Source organism: Candida jiufengensis (assembly GCF_024610255.1).
Source record: "Candida jiufengensis strain CBS 10846 chromosome Unknown scaffold7, whole genome shotgun sequence".
NCBI classification, from domain to species: Eukaryota; Fungi; Ascomycota; class Pichiomycetes; order Serinales; family Debaryomycetaceae; genus Lodderomyces; species Lodderomyces jiufengensis.
Genome location: NW_026261556.1, coordinates 213338 through 227322, shown reverse-complemented (window position 1 = coordinate 227322; position 13985 = coordinate 213338). Strand labels below are relative to the sequence as shown.

Here is a 13985-nt window from a genome sequence, read left to right as displayed (position 1 = left end):
AAAAGTCTAAAATTCAAGTCCGATATTAACAACTAACAGTAATTTTTTGATTAGGTTCCCAAATAAACCCACTAATAACACATTGAACAACCCATTCCCAATCTATAATATATATATCAATTTTTAAATCTTTTGAAGTAGATCGTTTAGATTTTCTTGTTTTACGGTGTGATTCATCATTAAAAATTTCAATTAAATAATCAACTAAGTTAAATTTTAAATTTCCTGAATCATAAACTAAAATTTTCTTATTGTTATGGTTGATTTCTTGAATTTTTGATTTCAATTCTAAGTGATTCTCATTTACTAATAGATTAGTTAATGAATTAACTCCAAATGCATGAAATATAAATTTACAAGTTTCAAATTTTGAATTGGTTTTATAAGTAGTTGAAATATTTAAATTTAAAATATTATAATCCTTTAATAAATTAGAATTAAGTTTCAATTGATCAATTAATCCATACCCTTTCATAAAATTCTCATAAAATTTGTATAAATTCATCGACGTAATACAATTCAAATGTTTGGAAAAACCAGATGGTAAAACATAAATTTTCCAATTATTTAACAATTTGTTGTTAACTAATACATCATCAATATATTTATCTGATAATATTGGCCAATTTAATGATAATGTTTGTAAATATTTTGAACTTCTACAATAATTCGAAGATAATAAACAACCAAATTTTAAATCATTTGTTATAAAATTTAAAGGTTTTAAAAATAATCCATTATTTTGATGATTACAATATTGGAAAATTTCAAATAAATCACAATCTAAGTAAGTCCCACCATTTGATTCAATTTTTATTCTAAGTTCTTCTTTTCTTTGATCATTTATATTTGTGATGCAAAATAAAAACCCAGCAAAAATCAGTGATACGATTTTTTTAGATTTTTTGGGGGATGGAGTTAATGATTTAGGAAAAAAATCATTAGGATTTGAAGAATGCCTTGATATCTTTTTAGGTGTTGATGGTAAAAAAATTGATTTAGTAGGGTTATTCGAAGTTTGAGTTGATGCTTGTACTGTTTGTGATGAATTTTTAGAATTTTCTATAATTTGAAATTTTTGTTGATGAATCATCCAATCTTCTAATTCCATCCAACATTGTGATAATGGTATAACAAATTCTTTATCTTCAATTTTTTTACTCTTGCCTTTTAATTTTCTCTTTAAGTGAACCATATTATAACCTCTAATACATTTAATATCGTTATCTATATTATTGGTTGTTATTTCTTTAGATAATCCAACTACGATACATTTAAATTTTTTGGTTTTAATATTTAAAGTATCACCAATTCTAATATCTAAATAATTTAAATCTTCATTTTTAATAGTTGATGATTCTTCATAAAAATTAATTATTGAATTATCTGAGTATTTTGTAATTATATAACCAGTATACATTTTTAAATTATAATTTACCCAAACACTTTCTTGATTAATTATATCTGTTGTTAATATAACATCAGATTTTTCTTCTCGTAATATACCAGATATTACTTCATTTTGAGAATTTTCTTCTTCATTAATAAATGTTGTATCCTCACCATTTGATTGTGATTCTATAATATTGTTCCTTCTTCTTCTTCTTGCTATTATTGGAGCCTCTGAAATTGTTTTATCTTCTTCTTCTTCATCATCTTTTGCATCTTCGATATGAGTGTCTTCATCATCTTCACTTAATTCTTGAGTCATTCTGGATGGAGAACTAGGAGGTGTTTGTTGTCTCGCATTGTTCTTAATTTTCAAAGTCATACTTTGTCCCTCATCTGTATTCAAAACTTCACCAACCTCCTCTTCTACAATGTCATCAATAATATCATTATTAGTGGTGCCATTATTATCATGACCATTATTGTCATCATGATACTGAACATCAACTTCCATAGTAGTGTTATCTTCCTCGGTTCTAATCAGTTGATCAGCAACACTAACATTATCATTATTTAATTTTTCAATTTTTTTGCTTGGTGAAGAAGAAGATTGAAAATTATCAAATGGAGATGCAAAAATTAAAGGTTCAGAATAATTTCTAATTTGAGTACCTGGAGTTTTTAATAATTCAGGTCTATTAAAAAACAGTTTTATCTTTGTTGTATTATTATAATTTAATTCTTCATCTTTTTCATTTGATGTTTTAGATCTTTTCAATTTGAATGGACTATATGATAATATTCTCTTTTTATAAGTAATTATACTATCTTCATAATGATCTCTCATTTCTGTATTTATTGGTATTTCTGTTTCTTCTCCTTCTTCTTCTTCTTCGTCTACTTCTTCTTTCTCATCTTCTTCATCAATTTCGTGACTTATATCTTTTTCATCATCAGTTTGAACTTCAATCGTTCCCTTTGTTTTATTTTGAAATAATGAAGTATCCGGTTCTTCTTGAGTATTTATAACTTGTCTATGAGAATGTAAATTTTTAAAATCAAATAAATCATTCTTTGGAGTTGTTTGTTTATTTGTTGAATCTAAAAATGGATTTATATTTTCTGATATTGATAAATTTTTCAAAGTTGGTGAATTTTTAGGTGATTTATTGTTTATGATTTGAGTATCTGGTAAATCCATTTGTGTAGGTGGTAATTCATGAATTGAATTTGTTGGTTGTGATTTTTTGTCTGATTTTTTGTCTGATTGATTGGTTGTATCATCTATATCTTCTATTGTATCATTTACATTTGAAATTTCATTATTTAAACTATTGTCTTTATGATCTTTGATTGATTGGAGTTCATTATTTATTTGGCATTGTTTTGAAAAAGGTCCTTTTGGTATAATCTGAGTATCTGATAATTCGATTCTCTTCTTATTGGATGGTAGTATAATCTGAGTATCAGGTAATGAATGATAATTTAGTTTTGTAGATACTAAATTATTATTTTCAATAATTTGAGTATCTGGTAAATTTGAATAATGTCTTGTAGTTATTATTGGAATATTTCTTTTTTTAGGTGATGATGCATCTAATTTAGGTGATAATGATGATAAATTAAGTGGGTAATCTGCTTGGGTCGGTTGTAATTGTTGATTAGGTTGTGTTGGTTGTAATTGTTGAGTAGGTTGAGTTTGTTGAGTTGTTTTATTTAAATATGAATTATTATTAAATTCATCTAAATCCACTTCAACTTCATTTTCTTGTAAATAATTCAAATCATTGACCTTGTGATTGAGATTTTGAGTTGATGAATTATCTACAATTTCCATTGAAATAGATTCTTGAGAATTCAAATTTATTATATTTTGATCTTGATTTTGATTTTGTAAAATTTGAGTATCTTGAGAATAAACATTATGTGAATGATTTTTTTCATCTTGTTCTAAATTCTGTAAATTTTCATAATTTTGCCCGTTCTTATTGTTGATTAGTTGGGTTTCTTTGGGATCAATTTTATTTTGGAATAAACTTGAATTGTAATAACTTTCTTCTTCTTTTTCTTCATATTCTTGTAGTTCGTCTATTGTCTTTTCACGATGAATTTCTTGAGTGGACCCAGTTTGATCTAATTGAGTATCTTCTTCAACACTCATTTATTTCATTATGATACTTTTAGTTATTGAAAACCAATATGATTCTATTGTATAGATGTTTGGTCAAGGTTGATTTCTATAATATTTTTATTATATACATGTTAATTTAACGCGCTATTTGAAACACAAAAAATTATATAGAGATTTAAAGTATAAGAGAGTTCTACAAATAGATATTAAATTTTTATTCATAAAAGTAGTATTATTAATTACGTAGTTGTTATTCATGATTGCTATATATCAATACAAACCAAGGCATTTCAATTCATCAATTTCATCTAAAAAACCAAGAGATTTTGGACCAGTTTTTAATTAAGATTACTTAAAATAGATTCCAAATTTTGATTTTTAGATTGACTTGAAGAACTAGGATTAGGTGGATAATTATAACCAATTCTTACATCTTCCATATTATCATCATCCACAGCATTTTCACTAGTAGGTTTATAATCTTTACTAACAACAAATACAGCAAATAACCCAATTTTTTCCAGAGTTTTATGTTTTTTAAAATTTTTTGATAAATTATAATCTCTAAAATCAATAGACATTAAATAAGAATCTTTTACAAAATTTGGTTTATTATTTAATACTCCAACTTTGTTATATTTTAAAAGGTAATGATATAAAGTATCGAAATTTTTTTGATTTTTTGTTTGTTTTGTCAAATCATCTTTGTAGAATTCATTATTTGGCTTTATTTCAATAAAATAAAGATTTCTTTTTGTTAATATTTCATTTAGATATTTTTCACATTTTTCTTTATTTAATTTTCCTTGGATTGTATATCTTAAATCTTGGAAAATGTTTTTTGCTATATTGGTTGAATTTTGGTAGGTTGAAGTGGTGGGGATATTTATATAATCTGTTGATGAATAATAGTAAGATTTTGCTTTGAAATGAGCTAAATCGGGGAATGTTAATGAACCTTGCCATAATTCCTGTAGTGGTTTTTGTAAATTTGGAGTTGTTGTTGTTGTTGATTCACTTGATAATGTTGGAGATAAACTTGGTTTTTTTGTTGTGGTGGTATGTTCATTATTATTAGTTGATTCATTTGATAAAAATTCCTTTAAATTATTTTCATCTGGTGTCGTATTTTGAGGGTTATCACTTAATGATTCAGTTACTGATCCTTGTTCATCATGATGAATTGGTGGGGATTGGTTGTTATTATTATGGTGGTGGTGTTGATTTTTTGTGACTTCTTCATCATCATCATCTCTATCCAAATCAATATCACTTTGAACTTCTTCATCACTTGAATCATCATCTTCTAATCTTGGATTTGAATTATTATAAGCAATTTTTTCATTATGTTTAGTATCAATAATTTTTGAATTTAAATTTTCAATATCTTGTGAAAATCTACGATGATCAACTTTTCTTGCATTTATACTTTCATCCATTTGAGATATAAAATTATTTTCATTTTCTTTAATAATTTCTCCCTTATGAGTTCTTCTAACAATTTGAGTTTGATCATTTTCAACTAATACTATATTTTTAATATTTGCTTTATTTTGTTGTTCAATTCTAACTATATCAGCATTTAAATCTTGTGGAGTTTTATTCATTAATTCTTCAACTGTTAATTCATCTGATATTAATTCTTCTCCTAAACCTTTTTTCAAAATGAATAATATTCTACGACCTTCATCTGAATATGCTTGTTTTGTAAATTTATTACTTATTATTTCTTCAATTTTAATTGCAAGATTTTGTGCTTTATTGATTAATTCTTGTTCTAATTTTTGCTTTGTTGGATCTTCTGGTTTTGATGGTTCATCAGTTGATGTAGTTGTATCATTATTACTATTAGAAGGTTTTGGTTCTTCAATTTCATTTTTAGCAAATAATAATCTTCTTAAAAAATTGAAAAATGCTTTAGCAGTACTTATTCTAAGTGGAACTTTCAAATAATCAAATGGTCCAGTTTCTTTTATTTCTTTTGATTGATTTTTCTTAGTAGTATTCGAAGCAGTTGCTTTTGAGTTTGATTCTTTTTTAGTAGAAGCTCTTTTTGTACTAGTTGTAGCTCTTTTTTTGGTTGGTTGTTCTTCATTATTTGATACAGAAGATGAACTTCTTTTTCTTAAAGGAGGTCTTGGATTTCCAGAACATATATCACATTTATAATCATCTAATTTTGAATTTTTTCTTAATCCCATACATTTTAAATGTTGCCAATTTTTACAAATTTCACAAAATACCATTGCTCCATGAGGATCATTATCTTCATCATAATTTTCAGTAGTTGCTCCACATGGTCCACATCTTATATCTCCATCTTCTAAATCATCATCATTTTCTTCTTGATGTTCTTCTTTTTTTTCTTCTTTTGGTTCAAATTCTTCATCATCATCTTCTTTAGTTGATTGTTTTTTATTGTTGGTACCATTATTTAATTTTTTAACATTTTGAATTTGGATATCTTCTTCTTCTTCCTGTTCATGATTATTTCGTTGTGAATGAACTCCTTTATTTGATCTTGTTGATACTCTTGGCATTTTCAGCTTTTGCTAATGTTGATTTGTAATTAAAGTATGTTCAAATAAAATATATATGAGTTTTGAAGTAGTAAATGGTATGTCTCAAATCAAATTTGATATATTATGTTATTTCAAATTCGGTAATATTATTAATCTAATCAGGTGTAATAATTAATTCTTTAGTTTAATATAATAAATTATAATCGAATCAATCAAAATTCTTCTGTACAAGAGATGCTGCTGAATAAACGTATAGAATATACAATATTAAAGAGTTATTATGATAATGTTATGTTGGATAAATGATGGTATTTTTGATGAATAAAGTATAGATATATTAAAAAAAAAAAGTGTTGTAAATAAATTATTAAAATTTTTTTGTTTCAGATAAAATAATAATAATCTTTTTGTAATTTTTTTTAGCGTTTCTCGTATTATATACTTAATTATGTCTAACAATTTCATGATACATTTACGTTTGAAGCAGAAATTTTAATTGAACATTTGGATCAGCTTCTGGCTTCTGACTACATGAGCTGCTAAGATTGGACTAATTCTAGCTTGATGGGAAATTTAACTTCTTAACCTGTTTTTGTTCGAAATTCATAATCAATGCTTAGAGAGTAAAGATAAATTTTGTTTACAATCACACGACTTAAGTTGATTTCATTTATCCGATTTGAACCCTTAATTAATTTATATCAAGAAGTTGATGATAGCCTAAATCTACAATAAATATAATTCTTATTACTGAAATCTATAATCTTCTACCTAAAATCACTACTATACAAAAATCCAACTAAATAAATAAATTAAAAAAGTTTACCCCCTGAAAAAAATAACCATCCCTCTTAATTATTCCATTCCAATCCAAATATCACCATAATAATCAAATAAAGCTCTTTCAACAGAATTAAAACTTATTAAAATCCCTTCCATTGTATTATCATCATTATTATTTGTTGTACCACCAACAGAAGAATAAGCACACCATAAATAAGAAGAACAATAATTACCATCCATTATCCAACCACTTGCTGGTTCATCTTGATTATTTGGATGATCTAATAATTCAGTATCCATTGGTGGTATTATTGCATTTTTAATCTTTAATGGATTATAATAATATTCTTTGAAAACATTTGGTTCAGGTTTTAAAAATTTTAATCTTTCTCCAATTTTACATTCTTGTTCAAAATTTATTCTTGGTGATTGATGACAATATCTAAAACCAGAATTAATCCATAATAATGAATGATCATCTTCTTCATTTATATGACCTGGATGTGGTGAACATAATTCTTTTGAATGATGATTTGTACCATCTGGTCTAACTCTTTCGCCCATTGGAGTTAATGAACCAATAGAAGCAGCATTAAATTTATTAAAATGATAATTTTCATCACCATTTATTGCAAAACCTAACCAAAATAATTCTTTATCACCATATAATTTATCTGATATTGAATGAATTAAATTTATATGATTAATCATTATAATTGAATTAAAATGAATTTCTCTATTAATTAATACTAATCCACTTTCCATTGTATGAGTTAAACCTCTAAATACTTCAAATCCTAATGTATAATTTGTAATTATTGGAATATTAAACATTAATGAATCAATAGTTGATGGAGCAATTCTATGGAAAAAATAACCATCTTCCATTGTTCTTCTTTGGAAAACTCCTCTATCTTTGAAAAAAAAAGTTCCAGTATTTTGGTATCCTTCTAAATTAAAAAAAAATTCAGGTGGTTGCATCATAACTGTATCAGCATCTAATAACATATATTCATTGAAAGAATTGAATAAAGTAGCTAATAATTTATTAGCAAATCCATGAAATTTATTTTTAAAATTTTCATTTATAACATTTGCAGTATTTACAAACCAAACTTCTTGTTTTGGTAAACCTTTATATTTCGGATCTAAATAATCTTCTGGAAATAATTCTGATACTTTTTGAAATGAAGTTGGTAAATGTGAAAAAGTTTCTCTTGCTGCAGTAACAATTTTTTTTTTAGTTTCTTCATTTAAATCATTAAAATAAACTATTTGTATAGGTAATTTATTATTTAATGCTCTTAATAAATGAATTAAATTTACAACATAATCAACATGTTTGTCAGCAACTGATAATACTAAACCTTTACCATTACATTCATTTTTAAAATTTTTAAAAAAATTAGTTGAACTTTTATGAAAATCTTTTGAATCTTCTGAATAAAAATTTGTTGATGATGTTTTAGAATTTTTATTAATTGGTTGACTATAATCTTTTAAAATTTTTCTAAAATTTGGTGGATGATTGAAAATTTGTCCTGTCCATCTTTCAAAAACTGGTGTTTCAAATGATAACCATGGATATAATCTATGTTGAAATTTATTACCAATGTTTTCTTCACTAATTAATTTTTCAAATTTATTTAATTCAAATTTTTCATTATTATCATAAATTTTATCATTTTCTTTTGTTTCATATAAATAAGATTCTTCATTAAAATCTTTTATAAATTCTTTTTGATCATTTATAAATTTTTGTGTTTGTTTTTGTTGATTAGTTTCATCATTTGTTACATAACATTTATTATAAATTCTTAAAATTGATAAATTATCAATAATTTTTAATTCATTATCAGTTTGCATTTTAGCTCTATATTCATCTTTCATATAATTTTTAAAACCATCATCATGATCATCTATTTCAAAAATATCTCTTCCTTCTTTTAAAGAATATTTATATTTTAACAACCTAAAATTATTTGCTTTAAATTCATCTAATCTACCATCTTCATGAACATTATAATCTTCATGAGGATTAAAATTCCAATTTTGGTCTTTGAGAAAAATATGTTTAAAAAATAAATCACATCTTTCATTAAAATTTAAATCATTCATTATTGACATCATTGAATGATCTTTAAATATGGAATCATAAATTGATGAATATGGATCAAATTGTTTTGTTAAATTTGAATTTTCTTTAATAGATTCATAAAATGTATTATTATATCTAAAATCTTTTAAATTTTTTTGATATTGTTCTTTTTCATATTCTTCAATTACTTTTTTATATGCTTTTGATTCAGCTTGTTTAAACTTATAATTAGAATAATCAGTTGGATCTTCAAAATCAGTTGGACCTAATTCAAAGGTTTCCGAAGTAGTTTCTGAATTAGTTTCTGTAACAGTTTCTTCTGAATCTATAATTGATTTTGGGTTTGAATCTATGGTGGTAGTAGTTGATGATTTTGAATTTGAATATAATTCTTGACTATGTGCTATTGGATTATAATGATCATCATAAATATTATATATTGAATGATCTTCAAAATCATCTATTTGATGATTATTATAGTAATAATTATGACTATACCAATATAGCATTCCAATAATCCATATTGAAAATATTGTATATACAGTAATTCTTCTTTTCTGAAATTTGTTATTATTGTTATATAGCTTAATCATCTTTAATATATATGTAGGTTATATGCTATTAATTTATAATGTGTTGAAAATTGAGTTGTAAATTTGAAACTCGTGGTTGTTTGAAAATGTGTTGCAAAAAATTCACTATTATATGTGAGATAATTATTATCAATTATTAAGAATACTTTCAATTCTCTAGTGACTGGTCTGATGGTATGATGATTTGATAATCAATGTTCTTTTGATTAAGATATAAAAGTGAATGAATTAGTTAAGTATTAAATGATGGTATATATAACGAATGAAATTTATATATATATAAATGAAAGAATTAAAGTATAAAATTGTATCTTAAGTTGTAAACTTGAATAATGATTGAAATAAAATTGTAAGAATTGAAAGAAAATAAACAAGAAGAATAAATGAATAAATGAATAAATGAATAAATGAATAAATGAATAAAATCTATAATATATAAATATCTAATATCATTCTTAAATTCTATTCAAAATTTAATTCATTCTGGTTATAAATATAAAATATATTCGTAATTTAAAGGAAATATTATTTTTTATTAAAATTGTAAATCATTTTATTTTATTTTATTTTATTAATATTAATGAAATTTATTAACTCTTATCACATATCATTCTATTTAATATATCAATTACACAAATATTAATCATCATTTAATAGAATATGAAATAACCACAATATATTGAATATAATCAACGGTTTTTTTATTTTCAGTTATAATTCTCAACTTGAAGGTTCTTCTTATCTTTCTTTTTAAAAAAGTTAAAATAAAAAGAAAAAGATCTCGTGAATTAAATTTTAAATTAAAGTTAAGAATATAGAAGAATCCAATTCAAATTTGATAATTTAATACTCGTATTAACAAATTAATTACTAATGCTTAAAAATTATTGTACACTTTAAAGAAAACCTTGTTAGTTTATAAGAACTGTAATTTTTTCACCCACAAATCCCTCTTTATATCATTCATCAAAAGTCTGAAATCTGAAAGATCTAAGCTATTAGTACTTTTTGTAGTGTAAACAATATAGATAATTCCATTCAAAGTATATATTTTAAATTCTTTGTTTACTCCTCTTTTTCTAACCTTTCAATATAGTGACTAAAAATTTACTAAAATTTCATGAACATAAAAACAGAGGCTCAAAATTCATATGAAAACAAAAAACAAAAACAAAAAAAATGAGAGGCTTATCTTTTAACAGAAAGTATATTATAATACTTTATGATGTATATACTCATAATCAAATATACATTATCAGTTAAATCTCTTTCGATTATCGAGTTTAAACAAATTTAATTTATAAGATACGAAAGTTGCAATAAATGAAAATAAAGTAGAAGAAGTATATTAAAGATGTATAATGACTTACTTTATATAACTTCTTTTATTTTTTGAGGCGATATTAAATTAATATTGTATACATAATATCAATATTTAATCTCTTGTACATATCATATATTTCATTCCATAAATTGTACTGTATACAAAATAGTGAAAAGGACCCCTAAAAATTATCTAATATTATAAAAATAGAATGTGTCTTTACCAAGAAAAAAATTTAAATATAATTTACGAAATTTTTTAATTTAAATTTTAACTAGGTCAATTTTATTACAATTATACACTACCTTTATTTTCTAATTTTATTTATGAAATATCGCATAATATATAAATTTATACCACGAGTTTATAAATTACTAATATTTTATTTATTCATCATATAAAGATGAATGATTTCCCATTTCCATTGAGTTTTTATTTGAGTTTTTATCTATTTCTTTTTTCTCTCAATTATATAAAATTAAAATAATCTGGCGAATTAATTAAAATAATTAGTTCTCAGATTTAAGAAATTATTGTATTCTACAAATTATTTTCATTAGACTTGATTTACTTCGATGATTTCTTTATTTTAAACTCTCGTTTATAAATCTCGCTTTAGCTATTAGATCAGTATCATATTTCTATGAAATTTTGTTCACATCTTACACCCCTAAATCATATAAAAATTCATCCACTTGCTAATAATTTTAATTCATTAACTATAAAACAATAAATTATTAATAAAAGCTTGTGTAATTGTTAAATTATATTCAAAAAATGTTTTATATAATTATTGTTTTTTAATTTAAAGTTCCCCTGATTTTTATTCCTTTCGTAAGAAAAAACTCTAAAACTTAATTTTACCAGTTTAGTATTTATTAATCAAATATTTTAAAATTAGCGTGAACAAAATTCTAAAATACTTTGAATCAATACAATTTAATAGGATTCTATTTTTTTTTTGGTATACAATTATACACTAAATTCTCATTCAAAATTGAGTTAATCCAATATCCATATCTTTTAATCAATTTCAAATTATCACTAGAATTCTTACCTTTAGGTTTGTATAAAAACTTTGAGACAAAACTTACATCGACGTCTATTTTTATGTTTTAAAAGTAACCAGCTATAGTTTTTTCCTACAATTATTGTTAGTAAACGAGCTCGAGGCAATTTTCGAACCTATAAATGAAAAATAAGACATTATCAAAAATCAAATTAAAACAAAAGAAAAGAGGAGAAAAAAAGTTCACTATCAGTGATGGAGATATTAGGAGGAATATGTTGAATAATTAGAATGTTTCGCCCAATCTATATCGAGTTCTAGCAATTCAATCGGTTCTTCGTTGCATTTTAATTTTGTATTGGGTATTGTAGGTAAATAGTATTATATTTTTAATATTTTATTCATACTCATAGATTTACAAATGCAATAAGAAATAATACCTGAAAAAAAAGTAAAATGTCCGGGCGCAAATCGAATCCTCAATTTTTTTTAGGGGGTATATTTACAGACTTTCTAGCCGTATCGAGAACTCTGAGTACCTCCAAGTATCAATAGGCTACTTGTATGCGTCACTTCAGCACATTTATATAATCAAATTGTGCAATTGTTGAAGTTGTGCTTATACATTTTATTTAATTTTGCAACAATATATTGTTGACAGCTGTAAACTCCCCCCAATTGAGGATTTTTTAAGGTACTTTAATGTAATTTTGTATCCTTAATTCAAGTAGTTTTGAAAAATTCAAGTAGTTTTTAGATCATGTAACTCAAATTATTCGAGTTTTTTAATTGATCCTGATAATTAATATACAATAAGTAGGAAATTTCAATAATATATTTGCAACTTTTTTGCTTGCAAATTGTTTAAAAGTCACAAGCTATATGGTAGCATCTTTTGAAACATTTCTTTTCAGCTGGTCAAGTTATGAGTAACCTGTGTCTCGACTAGTTTTGGCCTGCTTCTTAATAACCACTTTTTTATTTTATTTTAGTGGCTAGTTGTATGTTATAACGAAAATGCAATTTTTGCTAGTTTTATTTCAGCTTTGTTGCAATTGTCCTGTCTATATTTGTAATTTTTAGTTAAATTTAATCATATGAATTAAATTAAAGTTGAATTTGAATCAATTTTCCATCTCTACTAAACGATCTGTCCATTCACAGTCATGTATCCCAAATATCAAAGTCAAAAAAGGTTGTCAATCAATTACCCAAAACACCAAATATCTTGCTTGCTTCACTCTAATGTCTAATCTATATCATAGTCAAGTCAGTCAATTAAGTTTGTCTCCAAAGGTTAAGTCCCAAATTTAATAATATTGTTTATTTTGTCCATTGGGTAAGAAAAACATCTCAGGTAGTCAACTCAGGTAATTCCCATACTTATGTAAGTGAAATGTCTCACAAAATTTTCTCAATTGATAATGATACCAAGTTTTGAAAGTAATTAATAAATAGTTCTACATTTGTATGGATAAAAGTAGTACGGATAAATATAGTATGGATAAAAGTAGTATGAATAAAAGTAGAAGTTAATGATCAATTGAAGAAGAAAAAGTAGTATAAAATAATTTAAAAAAGAAAAAAGCTTGATAAATCTATATGACAAGATCTATGTTATGTTAAATCTTTAGCTGCAAAATCTATGTATGTACTACTTTTAACTGCGAAATATTAATGAAAATGATAATTTATGAGCGTCAGCTAGTAGTTAAAAACACGCACTAGATAATTTGAGCGTCAGCTAGTACATGAAAACACGCACTAGATTATTTATGAGCGTCAGCTAGTATATAAAAACACGCACAAAATATTAAAAACTAGATCTATTTAGTATAAGTAATTAAACCTTTAAACAAATTTTACCTGGCTACTTCTCCAAGTAAGTTTGAATAAATCGAGGTCGATGTTTTATCTTCCTAAAACTTAAAGTAGAACTTGTTCAAATTAGTGATGATTATTCAAATTAATCCAAAAAAATTGCGTTTTAAGTCGTAACTTTAATTTACAAAATATTTAAAACATAGGATAATTTTTTTAACTATGCGAATATTTAGAGTCAAAATTAAAATATGAATTGTAAATTAAACTAAATCAAACTAAATAAGAACTCCCCATACTACTTATAAAAATTAA

At 24.2% G+C, this 13985-nt stretch overlaps 3 protein-coding genes across 3 annotated transcripts; all 3 read right to left on the bottom strand. All coding sequences in view use genetic code 12, as the record gives it.

Moving 5' to 3' along the window:
• Window positions 1–25: 25 nt before the first annotated feature.
• Window positions 26–3550, bottom strand: RAD9 (chromatin-binding protein; the record flags this gene model as incomplete). Its single annotated transcript, XM_051766675.1, has 1 exon — window positions 26–3550. The coding sequence occupies one exon, from the start codon at window positions 3548–3550 to the stop codon at window positions 26–28; it is 3525 nt and encodes a 1174-aa protein (XP_051621944.1).
• A 308-nt stretch (window positions 3551–3858) lies between these two features.
• Window positions 3859–6060, bottom strand: KGF54_000729 (uncharacterized protein; the record flags this gene model as incomplete). Its single annotated transcript, XM_051766673.1, has 1 exon — window positions 3859–6060. The coding sequence occupies one exon, from the start codon at window positions 6058–6060 to the stop codon at window positions 3859–3861; it is 2202 nt and encodes a 733-aa protein (XP_051621943.1).
• Window positions 6061–6897: 837 nt separating this feature from the next.
• Window positions 6898–9516, bottom strand: MNN1 (Mnn1p; the record flags this gene model as incomplete). The annotated part of the gene is made up of 1 exon (XM_051766672.1): window positions 6898–9516. The coding sequence occupies one exon, from the start codon at window positions 9514–9516 to the stop codon at window positions 6898–6900; it is 2619 nt and encodes an 872-aa protein (XP_051621942.1).
• Window positions 9517–13985: the final 4469 nt, after the last annotated feature.